Genomic DNA, 14,893 nt, shown 5'->3' with positions numbered 1-14,893 from the left:
GACACACACACTGCATCCCACTGCCTCCCCCCAACACACACTGCATCCTACTGCCTCCCCCCAACACACACTGCACGCTACTGCCTCCCCTCCCCCACTGCACCCCACTGCCTCCCCCCCCCACACACACTGCACCCCACTGCCTCCCCCCGACACACACTGCACCCCACTGCCAACCCCCCTCCTAACGACACACACTGCACCCCACTAATCAACCACTACACTGCACCCCTTTACCTTCGCCCCCACTACACTGCACCCCACTGCCTCCCCCCGACACACACTGCGCCCCACTGCCAACCCCCCTCCTAACGACACACACTGCACCCCACTAATCAACCACTACACTGCACCCCTTTACCTCCTGCCCCCACACTGCACCCCGCTGATCAACCACTAATTGAACCCCAATGCCTCCTCCCGACACACTGCACCCCACTAATCAACCACTACACTGCACCCCACCGATCAACCACTACCCAGCACCCCTTTACCTCCTTCCCCACTACACTGCACCCCACTAATCAATCACTACATTGCACCCCACTGATCAACCACTAGACTGCACCCCACTACCTTCTCTCCCAATACACTGCACCTCACTGCATCATCCCCCACCACCCAACACTGCACCACACTGATCAAACACAACACTGCACTCCTTTACCGCCTCTCCCACTACACTGCACCCCACTGCCTCATCTCTCACTACACTGCACCCCACTGCCTCATCTCTCACTACACTGCACCCCAATGCCCCTCAACACTGCACCCCACTGATAAACCAGTACACTGCATCCCACTGCCTTCTCTCCCACTACACTGCACCATCAATCATAACCTAACACTGCACCACACTGATCGAACACAACGCTGCACCCCACTCCCCAATACACTGCACCCCAACATCTCATCTCCCACTACACTGCACCCCACTGCCTCATCCCTCCCACACTTCACCACACTCCCTCATCCCCCACTACACTGTTCCCTAGATCACATCCCCGCTCATCTCCCACCACACTGTATTATAGATCACCCCCCCCCATCTCCTACCACACTGCATTGTATATCACACCCCCCTCATCTCTCACCACACTGCATTATAGATCACACCCCCCTCATCTCCCACCACACTGCATTGTAGATCTCACCCCTCTCATCTCCCACCACACTGCATTATAGATCACACCCCCCCTCATCTCCCACCACACTGTATTATAGATCACACCCCCCTCATCTCCCACCACACTGTATTATAGATCAAACCCCCCTCATCTCCCACCACACTGTATTATAGATCACACCCCCCTCATCTCCCACCACACTGTATTATAGATCACACCTCCCTCATCTCCCACCACAATGTATTATAGATCACACCCCCCTCATCTCCCACCACACTGCATTATAGATCACACCCCCCCTCATCTCCCACCACACTGTATTATAGATCACACCTCCCTCATCTCCCACCACACTGTATTATAGATCACACCCCCCCCCCTCATCTCCCACCACACTGTATTATAGATCACACCCCCCTCATCTCCCACCACACTGCATTATAGATCACACCCCCCCCCCCTCATCTCCCACCACACTGTATTATAGATCACACCCCCCTCATCTCCCACCACACTGCATTATAGATCACACCCCCCTCATCTCCCACCACACTGCATTATAGATCACACCCCCCCTCATCTCCCACCACACTGCATTATAGATCACACCACCCTCATCTCCCACCACACTGTATTATAGATCACACCCCCCTCATCTCCCACCACACTACATTATAGATCACACCCCCCTCATCTCCCACCACACTGTATTATAGATCACACACCCCTCATCTCCCACCACACTGTATTATAGATCACACCCCCCTCATCTCCCACCACACTGTATTATAGATCACACCCCCTCATCTCCCACCACACTGTATTATAGATCACACCCCCCTCATCTCCCACCACACTGCATTATAGATCACACCCCCTCATCTCCCACCACACTGTATTATAGATCACACCCCCCTCATCTCCCACCACACTGTATTATAGATCACACCCCCCCCCCCTCATCCCACCACACCGCATTATTGATCACACCCCCCTCATCTCCCACACACTGTATTATAGATCACACCCCCCTCATCTCCCACCACACTGCATTATAGATCACACCCCCCTCATCTCCCACCACACTGCATTATAGATCACACCCCCCTCATCTCCCACCACACTGTATTATAGATCACACCCCCTCATCTCCCACCACACTGCATTATAGATCACACCCCCCTCATTCTCCCACCACACTGCATTATAGATCACCCCCCTCATCTCTCACCACACTGTATTATAGATCACACCCCCCTCATCTCCCACCACACTACATTATAGATCACACCCCCCTCATCTCCCACCACACTGCATTATAGATCACACCCCCCTCATCTCCCACCACACTGTATTATAGATCACACCCCCTCATCTCCCACCACACTGCATTATAGATCACACCCCCCTCATCTCCCACCACACTGTATTATAGATCACACCCCCTCATCTCCCACCACACTGTATTATAGATCACACCCCCCTCATCTCCCACCACACTGTATTATAGATCACACCCCCTCATCTCCCACCACACTGTATTATAGATCACCACCCCCCTCATCTCCCACCACACTGTATTATAGATCACACCCCCTCATCTCCCACCACACTGTATTATAGATCACACCCCCCTCATCTCCCACCACACTGTATTATAGATCACACCCCCCCCCCTCATCTCCCACCACACTGCATTATTGATCACACCCCCCTCATCTCCCACCACACTGTATTATAGATCACACCCCCCTCATCTCCCACCACACTGCATTATAGATCACACCCCCCTCATCTCCCACCACACTGCATTATTGATCACACCCCCTCATCTCCCACCACACTGCATTATTGATCACACCCCCCTCATCTCCCACCACACTGCATTATAGATCACACCCCCCTCATCTCCCACCACACTGCATTATAGATCACACCCCCCTCATCTCCCACCACACTGCATTATAGATCACACCCCCTCATCTCCCACCACACTGTATTATAGATCACACCCCCCTCATCTCCCACCACACTGTATTATAGATCACACCCCCCTCATCTCCCACCACACTGTATTATAGATCACACCCCCCTCATCTCCCACCACACTGTATTATAGATCACACCCCCCCCTCATCTCCCACCACACTGTATTATAGATCACACCCCCCCTCATCTCCCACCACACTGCATTATTGATCACACCCCCCTCATCTCCACCACACTGTATTATAGATCACACCCCCCTCATCTCCCCCACACTGCATTATAGATCACACCCCCCTCATCTCCCACACACTGCATTATTGATCACACCCCCCTCATCTCCCACCACACTGCATTATAGATCACACCCCCCTCATCTCCCCACCACACTGCATTATAGATCACACCCCCCTCATCTCCCACCACACTGCATTATAGATCACACCCCCTCATCTCCCACCACACTGCATTATAGATCACACCCCCCTCATCTCACCACCACACTGTATTATAGATCACACCCCCTCATCTCCCACCACACTGCATTATAGATCACACCCCCCTCATCTCCCACCACACTGCATTGTAGATCACACCCCCCTCATCTCCCACCACACTGCATTATAGATCACACCCCCCCTCATCTCCCACCACACTGTATTATAGATCACACCCCCCCTCATCTCCCACCACACTGTATTATAGATCACACCCCCCTCATCTACCACCACACCTGTATTATAGATCACACCCCCCCCCTCATCTCCCACCCAGTGCAGCCTATCCTCTGGCTCTCTCTCCAGCTCAGTAGTCATACAAGATGGCCTCGGCCCGCACTCCCTGGGAGCGCTCTCTGCCCTGAATGGCATTGTGTCTGTTTAGTCTATTTACCTTTTACAATGCGGCTCATCCAGATGTAACACACCCCTCTGACACCCCGACCTCTTCCTCACATTCCTCCCATGTAACCCTTCCCTCCCCCACACCCGGTGCTAACTCACCGTCCTCACCAGGGCCCGGCACATTCTGGGGGCTCCTCATCTTCTCCTCCTCGCTGGGGCACCCCGACTTATCTGCCCATGTGGGGTCATTCATATCTCGTCCCCTCTCACCGAGATCTCATCCTGAAAGACACAAGAAGCGGCGTGGTGAGTCCAGAGGACAGACAGACTAACCCTGCAGGTGTCTCTCCATCATCCGTGTCCTTGACATGTCAGACAAGACTCTACCTGGAGGCCATGAGAAGTGGGACACGCAGAGCATGCAGTGAGAAGGCCGACGGCCCGTCCCCTGTCACTGACACTCCTCAGACTTTGGCCACTTCTCCTGCAGGCAATAAAAATTCAATACGGAAGTTGAGCGCTCGCTGGAGGAATCCCAGAGTCCTCTGCCGTGATCAGCAGAGACACACAGAACCTGTACAGGAGGAGGAAGAGGAGACCCACCCGACCATTCACCTGTCACCTTCCCAAACATGGACCAATCACAATCCCTCCCAAACACTGAACCCCACGGAGGATCCGCTGACAACCAGATTGGACTGACTGCTTCCGAACCCTGCCTTACATTCCTCCATTCCTGGACCCAACTGGTGCATTATGGGAAGACCTGCACTTCCTGGTTTTTTATTTATTTTAAACATTTTACAAAACGCAAATCATTTTGGTTGACATTTTTTTTTTTTTATAAAAGACTCAGTTTCACTTAAAAAAAAAAAAAAAAAAAAAGAAAAAGATATCCCACATGTCACAACCGGACTGAAAACAAAACAATATCCTGACCTATGCCATCGCAGGCCTTTGATATGATCTAAGAATTAAAAAAACTACGAACAATCGGATTGGACCGTGCGTTGGCAGCCTGGGTCCCATTCACATTGTGCGTCATGTTAATGCATTGCTGCGCCTCAAAGTGCGCTTCTCTGAGGCAGCCTATGAAGCCCCATTGACACCATTGTGTTTATGCCTGCTTTGTGAGCGTTAGGGCAGCCCGTTCATTTTGTGCACAGGTCAGTCCGTTTGATCTGCGCACAGGGCAGTCCGTTCATTTTCTGCACAGGGCAGCCCGTTCATTTTGCGCACAGGGCAGCCCGTTCATTTTTCGCACAGGGCAGCCCGTTCATTTTACGTACAGGGCAGTCCATTCATTTTACGCACAGGGCAGTCCATTCATTTTTACGCACAGGGCAGTCCGTTCATTTTACGCACAGGGCAGCCCGTTCATTTTGCTCACAGGGCAGTCCGTTCATTTTGCGCACAGGGCAGTCCGTTCATTTTGCGCACAGGGCAGTCCGTTCATTTTCTGCACAGGGCAGCCCGTTAATTTTCTGCACAGGGCAGCCCGTTAATTTTGCGCATAGGGCAGCCCGTTCATTTTACGCACAGGGCAGCCCGTTCATTTTACGCACAGGGCAGCCCGTTCATTTTACGCACAGGGCAGCCCGTTCATTTTACGCACAGGACAGCCCGTTCATTTTACGCACAGGGCAGCCCGTTCATTTTACGCACAGGGCAGCCCGTTCATTTTGCGCACAGGGCAGCCCGTTCATTTTGCGCACAGGGCAGCCCGTTCATTTTACGTACAGGGCAGTCCGTTCATTTTACGCACAGGGCAGTCCGTTCATTTTTACGCACAGGGTAGCCCGTTCATTTTGCTCACAGGGCAGTCCGTTCATTTTGCGCACAGGGCAGTCCGTTAATTTTATGCACAGGGCAGTCCGTTCATTTTGCGCACAGGGCAGCCCGTTCATTTTGCGCACAGGGCAGCCCGTTCATTTTGCTCACAGGGCAGTCCATTCGATCCGCGCACAGGGAAGTCCGTTCACTTTGTGCACAGGCAGCCCGTTCGATCCGCGCACAGAGCAGCCCATTCGATCCGCGCACAGGGCAGCCCATTCGATCCGCGCACAGGGCAGCCCATTCGATCCGCGCACAGGGCAGCCCATTCGATCCGCGCACAGGGCAGCCCATATGATCCGCGCACAGGGCAACCCGTTTGATCTGCGCACAGGGCAGCCCGTTTAATCCACGCACAGGGAAGTCCACTCCTTTTGCGCACAAGGCAGCCCGTTCGATTCGCTTACAGGGCAGCCCGTTCATTGCAACGCTCAGCAGAGCGTTGTCACCCTATAACAGGAAGTACCTGAACAAGGACCCTCATGGCAGGATCACCAGGGGTTATGACTAAGCCTGCAAATTTACAAATACTGAAGACGACTCCAGCCAGGGCTGCATGGCATTTCTCAGGGCGTGTTACCCGATGGTGACAACACTGGACCTGTAATGTGACTAAAACTCCAACTGAAGCCGTGTAACGGGGTGACAACGCAAGAGAACAATGGGAAAATGGGCAGAGTGTTGTCACCCTACAACAGGAAGTGCCTGAACAACGACCCTCATGGCAGGATCACCAGGGATTATTTTACTGGAAAAAAAACCCCAAAAATAAAACAAACAAAAAAAGCCAAAAAAAAAGCAAAAAAAACAAAAACCCCCAAAAAATAAAACACAAAAAAGCCAAAGAAACACACAAAAAACCCCCAAAAAACACAAAAAATAAAACACAAAAAAAGCAAAAAAACCAAAAAAACTCCAAAAAAAAAAAAACACAAAAAAAGTCAAAAAAACACACAAAAAAACCCCCCCAAAAAAACACAAAAAAGCCAAAAATGACCCCACAAAAAAACCACAAAAAAGTAAAAAAAAACCACGCAAAACCCCCCCCCAAAAAGCCAAAAAAAAGAAATAAAAAATAAAACACAAAAAAAAGCCAAAAAAACCAAAAAATAAACAAAAAATAAAACACATAAAAACACACAAAAAAAAGCCAAATAAAACCCAAAAAATAAAACATAAAAAAAGCCAAAAATAACACACACAAAAAAAAGAAAATCCCCAATTCCCCCCCAAAAAAACACACATATACAAAAACAACAAAAACAAAGGGCAGACTCAATGGGCCACTGGGTCTTTTTTCTGTGGTCACGTTTCTATGAATCCTTAAAGTGCATATCCCTGACAATGAAAAAAAAAATGTTGCGGTGAAACGGCGGCTTGTTATCTGTCTAGGACGTGGGGTCCCGCCCACAAAGCAGGTGGACCAGACAGGTGGAAAGGGTTTAAAGGTCACCCATTGTCACTGGAACTATGTATGAAAGGGGCGGGGCCGGCTTCTAAATAATGATGGGGGGGCGGGGACACAGGCGCCCTCTCCTTATCTAAAGGTACTGCCGCGCCTTTTACTAAAAACACAAGAAGACAAAACAAAACCTGCAAAAAGAAATGTGAACGTTCCCACTGCTCCCCGCCATTGCCCAATACAAACATCACCAATATATATCCCGGCTTTACCTGTAGGTGCGGGAAAGCCACATTCTCTGCACGTTCCCGCACCGTGCTCACTGCCTTTGCGATGTGCCGCCGGTGTCAATGCAATGTTAATGGCACCCCAAACGCAGACTAGATTGTATCTGGTGCGGCGCATTTAATAAAAAAAGCAGCGCATGCACTCCTTTCTGCGCATTCCGGTGCGATTCCAATGAATGGGATGCAAAATGGCACCGCATGGGAACGCACAGGAATCGCACCGGAATGTGTGCCGTGATCTCGGTGTGAACCGCCACTTATATTTGTTCAATTTATGTACTCCAAAGTGTTGTCACCAGAACAGGAAGAAAGGAGAACTTCTCCAATGGGGACACCTGTTGCTGAGATCTCCTCTCACTTCCTTCTCTGTCTCCAGACAGGAAGTAAAGGAAAATCCCTCCAATGGGACACAGACAATAAAAAAACATTGAACCGCTTCCCTTCCACCGTATATATATATATATAGCCTGGTAAGGAAGCAGTTATACCGGGATATGTACAATTTGTGGTCTGTGTACACAAATGAGGCTGCCCTAAGATGAAACCATAATAAATTCCTATAATACGATGTACATATATTGTCAGTAATCAGATCACATTCACGCCTCGCAGCGGGCGAACTTCATCAGAAAGACTACATCAGGGTCCTAATTAATATCTAATTAATGACATTTACAAGTAGAAGCTGATTGGCGGTGTACAAAGAACAATTGTCATGGCAACATACGACCCGATCAATTTACTGCTAATTAATGCGCCTTTCCAGCTCCGAAAGATGACTAATACCATTGTATTGCGCACATTACAATCAGATCGGACGCATCGCTCCCATCGCGCCATGTTAGCGCCTAGACAACTGGGTAAAGACGGCAAATTAAATCATATCCATCTAATCTGTCGATGTTGGTATCCGGCCCTTTTAAGAGACGTAAATTGCGATCGCTGCTGGAATTATCAAAAAAAAAATAGGGGAGGTGTTATCCATAAGGACCAATCAAACGGAATCTGTAGCTTTTTGTGTACCTGTTTGGGCTTTGGAAGCGACAGCCTTGGCTTTGGTCTACAAGATTCCTAAGTATCAGAAACAGCAAATGTACGTATGCATAGAATATAAATACAGCAAATATATAATAAGAGGAGAAGAAGAAGAAGAAGGAAGAAGAGGGAAGAAGTAAGCAGAAAGAAGAGGGAAGAAGGAAGAAGAAGAAGAAAGAAGGAAGTAGAAGAAGAAGGAAGAAAGAAGAGGGAAGAAATAAGCAGAAAGAAGAGGGAAGAAGAAGAAGAAAGAAGGAAGTAGAAGAAGAAGGAAGAAAGAAAGAAGAGGGAAGAAATAAGAAGGAAGAAGAAGAAGAAGGAAGAAGAAGAAGAAAAAGAAGGAAGAAGAAGGAAGAAAGAAGGAAGGAAGAAAGAAGAAGAAAGAAGTAGGAAGAAGAAGAAAGAAGAAGAAGGAAGAGGAAGAAGAGGGAAGAAAGAAGAAGGAAGAAGAAGGAAGAAGAGGGAAGAAAGAAGAAGGAAGGAAGAAGAAGGAAGAAAGAAGAAGGAAGGAAGAAGAAAGAAGGAAGAAAGAAGAAGGAAGAAGAAAGAAGGAAGAAGAAAGAAGAAGAAGAAAGAAGAAGAAAGACGGAAGAAGAGGGAAGAAAGAAGAAGGAAGAAGAGGGAAGAAAGAAGAAGAAGAGGAAAGAAGAAGTAGAAGAAGAAGGAAGAAGAAGCAGGAAGAAGAAGAAGAAAGAAGAAGAAAGAAGAAGAAAGAAGAAGGAAGGAGAAAGAAGAAGCAGAAGAAATAAGAAGAAGAAGAAGAAGGAAGAAAGAAGAAGAAGGAAGAAAGAAGAAGGAAGAAGAAAGGAAGAAGAAAGAAGAAGAAGGAAGAAGAAGAAGGAAGATGGAAGAAGAGGGAAGAAAGAAGAAGGAAGAAGAGGGAAGAAAGAAGAAGAAGAGGAAAGAAGAAGTAGAAGAAGAAGGAAGAAGAAAGAAGAAGCAGGAAGAAGAAGAAGAAGGAAGAAGAAAGAAGGAGAAAGAAAAGAAGAAGAAAGAAGCAGAAGAAAGAAGTAGAAAGAAGAAGAAGAAGAAAGAAGAAGAAGAAGGAAGAAGAAGCAGAAAGAAGAAGAAAGAAAGAAGAAAGAAGAACAAGAAGAAGAAAGAAGAAGAAGAAGAGGAAGAAGAAGAAGAAGAAGAAGAAGAAAGAAGAACAAGAAGAAGAAAGAAGAAGAAGTAGAAGAAGAAGAAAGAACAAGAAGAAGAAAGAAGAACAAGAAGAAGAGGAAAGAAGAAGAAGGAAGGAGAAAGAAGAAGCAGGAAGAAGGAAGAAGAAGGAAGAAGAAAGAAGAGAAAGAAGAAGAAAGAAGAAGAAGAAGAAGAAGAAAGAAGAAGAAGGAAGAAGAAGGAAGAAAGAAGCAGGAAGAAGAAGAAGAAGGAAGAAGAAGACGAAAGAAGAAGAAGAAGAAGAAGAAAAAGAAGAAGGAAGAAGAAAGAAGAAGCAGAAAGAAGAAGCAGGAAGAAGAAGAAGAAGAAGGAAGAAGAAAGAAGGAAGAAGAAAGAAGAAGAAGAAGGAAGGAGAAAGAAGAAGAAGAAGAAAGTAGGAAGAGGAAAGAAGGAAGAAGAAAGAAGAAGAAGAAAGAAGAAGAAGAAGAAAGAAGAAGAAGAAGAAGAAAGAAGAAGAAGAAAGAAGAAGAAGAAAGAAGAACAAGAAGAAGAAGAAAGAAGAACAAGAAGAAAGAAGAACAAGAAGAAGAAGAAAGAAGAACGAAGAAGAAGAAAGAAGAAAGAAGAAGAAGAAGAAAGAAGAAGAAGAAAGAAGAACAAGAAGAAGAAGAAAGAAGAACAAGAAGAAGAAGAAAGAAGAACAAGAAGAAGAAGAAAGAAGAACAAGAAGAAGAAAGAAGAAGAAGAAGAAGAAGAAAGAAGAAGAAGAAGAAGAAGAAGAAGAAGAAGAAGAAAGAAGAACAAGAAGAAGAAGAAGAAGGAGAAGAAGAAAGAAGAAGAAAGAAGAAGCAAAAGAAAGAAGAAGAAAAGGAAGAAGAAGAAGATGAAGAAGAAAGAAGAAGAAGAGAGAAGAAGATGAAGAAGAAGAAAGCAGAAGAAAGAGGAAGTAGAAGAGGAAAGAAGAAAGAAAAAGGAAGAAGAAAGAAGAAGAATGATTATTATATAAATAAAAATATAATAAGCAAATATATAAAACAATAAGTAAATATAATAAATACTAAAATATGAATCAAATAAAATCTAATAAAAATATCAAATAAATATAATAAATAAATAAAAACATAAGAAGCAAATAGAAATAAGAAATAGATACTAATATAGTAAATTATATAATAATAATAATAAATAATAATTAAAAATATAAAAAGAAATATACAGGCGTAGCTCGGTTTACGAATTTAATTTGTTCTGCGGGACTTTTCGTATTGCGAAAAATTCGTAAACCAAAATGCGGTTTCCCATAGGAATGCATTGAAAACCAATTCATCCGTTCCGGAGGTCAGAAAAAAGTCAGAAAAAGTCTAATCTGTTCAAAACTCTTTATAAAGTGCACTTTAAAAGCATAAATACTGTACAGGGACATGATTGAAAAAAATGTGTAAATCGAAAATTATGTTAACCGAGGTACGCCTGTAATAAAATTACATACACACACATATGCACACTTTATTGCCAAAAGTATTGGCCCCGCCCTCCCAATCATGTGATTCAGGTGTTCCAATCCCCTACATATCATGTGATTCAGGTGTTCCAATCCCCTCCATATCATGTGATTCAGGTGTTCCAATCCCCTCTATATCATGTGATTCAGGATTTCCAATCCCCTCCATGGACACAGGTGTATACAATCCATCCCCTAGGCATGCAGACTGCTTCTACAAACATTGGTGAAAGAATGGGTCGCTCTCAGGAGCTCAGTGACTCCAAGCGTGGTCCCGTGATAGGTGGCCACCTGGGCAATAAGTCCATCCGTGACATTTCCTGGCTACTAAATATTCCACGCTCAACTGTTAGTGGAATTATAACAAAGTGGAAGCAACTGGGAACAACAGCAACTCAGCCACCAAGTGGTAGGCCACGTCACATGACAGAGCGGGGTCAGCGCATGCTGAAGCGCACAGTGCGCAGAAGTCGCCAACTGTCTGCAGAGTCAATAGCTAAAGACCTCCAAACTTGGTGTGGCCCTCAGATGAGCCCAACAACAGGGCGTAGAGAACTTCATGGAATGGGTTTCCATGGCCGAGCAGCTGCATCCAAGCCTTCCATCACCAAGTGCAATGCAAAGCGTTGGATGCCGTGGTGTAAAGCACGCCGCAACTGGACTCTAGAGCAGTGGAGACGTGTTCTCTGGAGTGACCAATCATGCTTCTCTGCCTGGCAATCCGATGGACGTGTCTGGGTTTGGCGGTTGCCAGGAGAACATTACTTGCCTGACTGCATTGTGCCAAGTGTAAAGGGAACTCTTGAGGCGTCAGCATACCAAGACATTAGTCCATTAAATAGTTCTCATGATAAATATTGAAAAATCACAGAGTGTGTTCCGTGATGGAGCAAGCTTCCGGACCAAACGTCCTTCCTCAGGCTGGGACTGCTGCCTACTAAAGTTACAATGGAACCAATACATCTGCATCCATCTACATACACAGGAACCAGATACAAAGTAATTCACCCCATCATCCAATGAAATGTGTCCTGCACAGAGCAATCCCCATGATCAGGCGTGGAAGCAGTCCAATCCCTGACATCGGGCGTGGAAGCAGTCCAATCCCTGACATCGGGCGTGGAAGCAGTCCAATCCCTGACATCGGGCGTGGGAACAGTCCAATTCCTGACATCGGGCGTGGGAACAGTCCAATTCCTGACATCGGGCGTGGGAACAGTCCAATCCCTGACATCGGGCGTGGGAACAGTCCAATCCCTGACATCGGGCGTGGGAACAGTCCAATCCCTGACATCGGGCGTGGAAGCAGTCCAATCCCTGACATCAGGCGTGGAAGCAGTCCAATCCCTGACAACAGGCGTGGGAACAGTCCAATCCCTGACATCGGGCGTGGAAGCAGTCCAATCCCTGACATCGGGCGTGGGGGCAGTCCAATTCCTGACATCGGGCGTGGGAGCAGTCCAATCCCTGACATCGGGCGTGGGAACAGTCCAATCCCTGACATCGGGCGTGGGAACAGTCCAATCCCTGACATCGGGCGTGGGGGCAGTCCAATCCCTGACATCGGGCGTGGGAGCAGTCCAATCCCTGACATCGGGCGTGGGAACAGTCCAATCCCTGACATCAGGCGTGGGAGCAGTCCAATCCCTGACATCAGGCGTGGGAACAGTCCAATCCCTGACATCGGGCGTGGGAGCAGTCCAATCCCTGACATCGGGCGTGGGGGCAGTCCAATCCCTGACATCGGGCGTGGGAGCAGTCCAATCCCTGACATCGGGCGTGGGAACAGTCCAATCCCTGACATCGGGCGTGGGAGCAGTCCAATCCCTGACATCGGGCGTGGGAACAGTCCAATCCCTGACATCGGGCGTGGAAGCAGTCCAATCCCTGACATCGGGCGTGGGAACAGTCCAATCCCTGACATCAGGCGTGGGAGCAGTCCAATCCCTGACATCAGGCGTGGGAACAGTCCAATCCCTGACATCGGGCGTGGGAGCAGTCCAATCCCTGACATCGGGCGTGGGAGCAGTCCAATCCCTGACATCGGGCGTGGGAACAGTCCAATCCCTGACATCGGGCGTGGAAGCAGTCCAATCCCTGACATCGGGCGTGGGGGCAGTCCAATCCCTGACATCGGGCGTGGGAGCAGTCCAATCCCTGACATCGGGCGTGGGAGCAGTCCAATCCCTGACATCGGGCGTGGGAACAGTCCAATCCCTGACATCGGGCGTGGGAGCAGTCCAATCCCTGACATCGGGCGTGGGAGCAGTCCAATCCCTGACATCGGGCGTGGGAGCAGTCCAATCCCTGACATCGGGCGTGGGGGCAGTCCAATCCCTGACATCGGGCGGGTTACTATCACTAAGTCCATTGAGGGGAATTTACTAAACCAGACGCCAGAATCTGGAGCAGCCAATCAGCTTCTAGCTTTCATTTTTAAAGCCTAATGGAACAAGTGTAAGCTGGAAGCTGATTGGTTGTGGGTGACCAATGTAGAGGGCTTGTTCACAGAAGTGGTTGAGGGCGGTAAAACCCCACGGTTGAACTGCCTATTTAACACCCCACAACTGCACCTCCTTTAGCTGCAGAGGCCCGGGGTCTACACATGCCATGGCAGGTAATGTATCCTCAGTGGCTTCCGGATGACCCGCCAAAGTGTGAGCCATTCAAGTGAATGCAAGAACCCGGCCAGTGTGCAATGTGTGTGCAATGTGTGTGCTACAGCGGGGTTCAAGCAGGCTCTGCAGAGGAGGCAGCACTACGGAACACACTCATCCCATACATGTACTCTACCTGGGTCTGTCTACACACAGTATACAGTGCAGTGTTGGGGGTATTATTGTGTTCACTGACACCAGTGTTGGGGGGTATTATTGCGTCCAGTGACACCAGTGTTGGGGGTATTATTGTGTTCACTGACACCAGTGTTGGGGGGTATCATTGCGTCCAGTGACACCAGTGTTGGGCGTTATTATTGCGTCCAGCGACACCAGTGTTGGGGGGTATTATTGCGTCCAGCGACACCAGTGTTGAGGGGTATCATTGCGTCCAGTGACACCAGTGTTGTTGGTATCATTGCGTCCAGTGACACCAGTGTTGGGGGTATTATTGCGTCCAGCGACACCAGTGTTGAGGGGTATCGTTGCATCCAGTGACACCAGTGTTGGGGGTATTATTGTGTCCAGTAACACCAGTGTTGGGGGTATTATTGTGTCCAGTGACACCAGTGTTGGGGGGTATCATTGCGTCCAGTGACACCAGTGTTGGGGGTATTATTGCATCCAGTGACACCAGTGTTGGGGGTATTATTGTGTCCAGTGACACCAGTGTTGGGGGGTATCATTGCGTCCAGTGACACCAGTGTTGGGGGTATTATTGCATCCAGTGACACCAGTGTTGGGGGTATTATTGCATCCAGTGACACCAGTGTTGGGGGTATTATTGCATCCAGTGACACCAGTGTTGGGGGTATTATTGCATCCAGTGACACCAGTGTTGGGGGGTATTATTGTGACCACTGACACCAGTGTTGGGGGGTATTATTGTGACCACGGACACCAGTGTTGGGGGGTATTATTGCGTCCAGTGACACCAGTGTTTTGGGTATCAGTGCGTCCAGTGACACCAGTGTTTTGGGTATCATTGCGTCCAGTGACACCAGTGTTGGGGGTTGTTCGGTGTACATTGTGATACTTTGCAAAGAATGCAGCAGGACAAACATGTCTGTCTGTGGAGGTGCACTGTAGTCCACATAGATGTGTATACTGGAGGTGTGC

At 48.1% G+C, this 14,893-nt stretch overlaps 1 protein-coding gene across 3 annotated transcripts in view; it reads right to left on the bottom strand.

Annotated features, from left to right (window-relative positions):
• NOL4L (nucleolar protein 4 like) overlaps positions 1–14,893 on the bottom strand; it is a 49,841-nt gene that overhangs the window by 34,086 nt on the left and 862 nt on the right. For 2 of the 3 annotated variants that reach the window (XM_089665553.1, XM_089665556.1), the window contains exon 2: positions 4,115–4,237. In XM_089665553.1, coding sequence (XP_089521679.1) covers positions 4,115–4,208 — 94 coding nt within the window. In that variant the 5' untranslated portion in view covers positions 4,209–4,237. The remainder of the gene's footprint in view (positions 1–4,114; positions 4,238–14,893) is intronic. The other variant, XM_089665554.1, reaches the window with a different exon arrangement.

The sequence above is a fragment of the Staurois parvus genome, unplaced genomic scaffold (assembly GCF_062004578.1).
Source record: "Staurois parvus isolate SC_StPar_1 unplaced genomic scaffold, SC_StPar_1.0 ptg002240l, whole genome shotgun sequence".
Classification (NCBI taxonomy): Eukaryota; Metazoa; Chordata; class Amphibia; order Anura; family Ranidae; genus Staurois; species Staurois parvus.
Note: the sequence above shows the minus strand (reverse complement) of the source record. Positions and strands in the feature narration are given on the sequence as shown.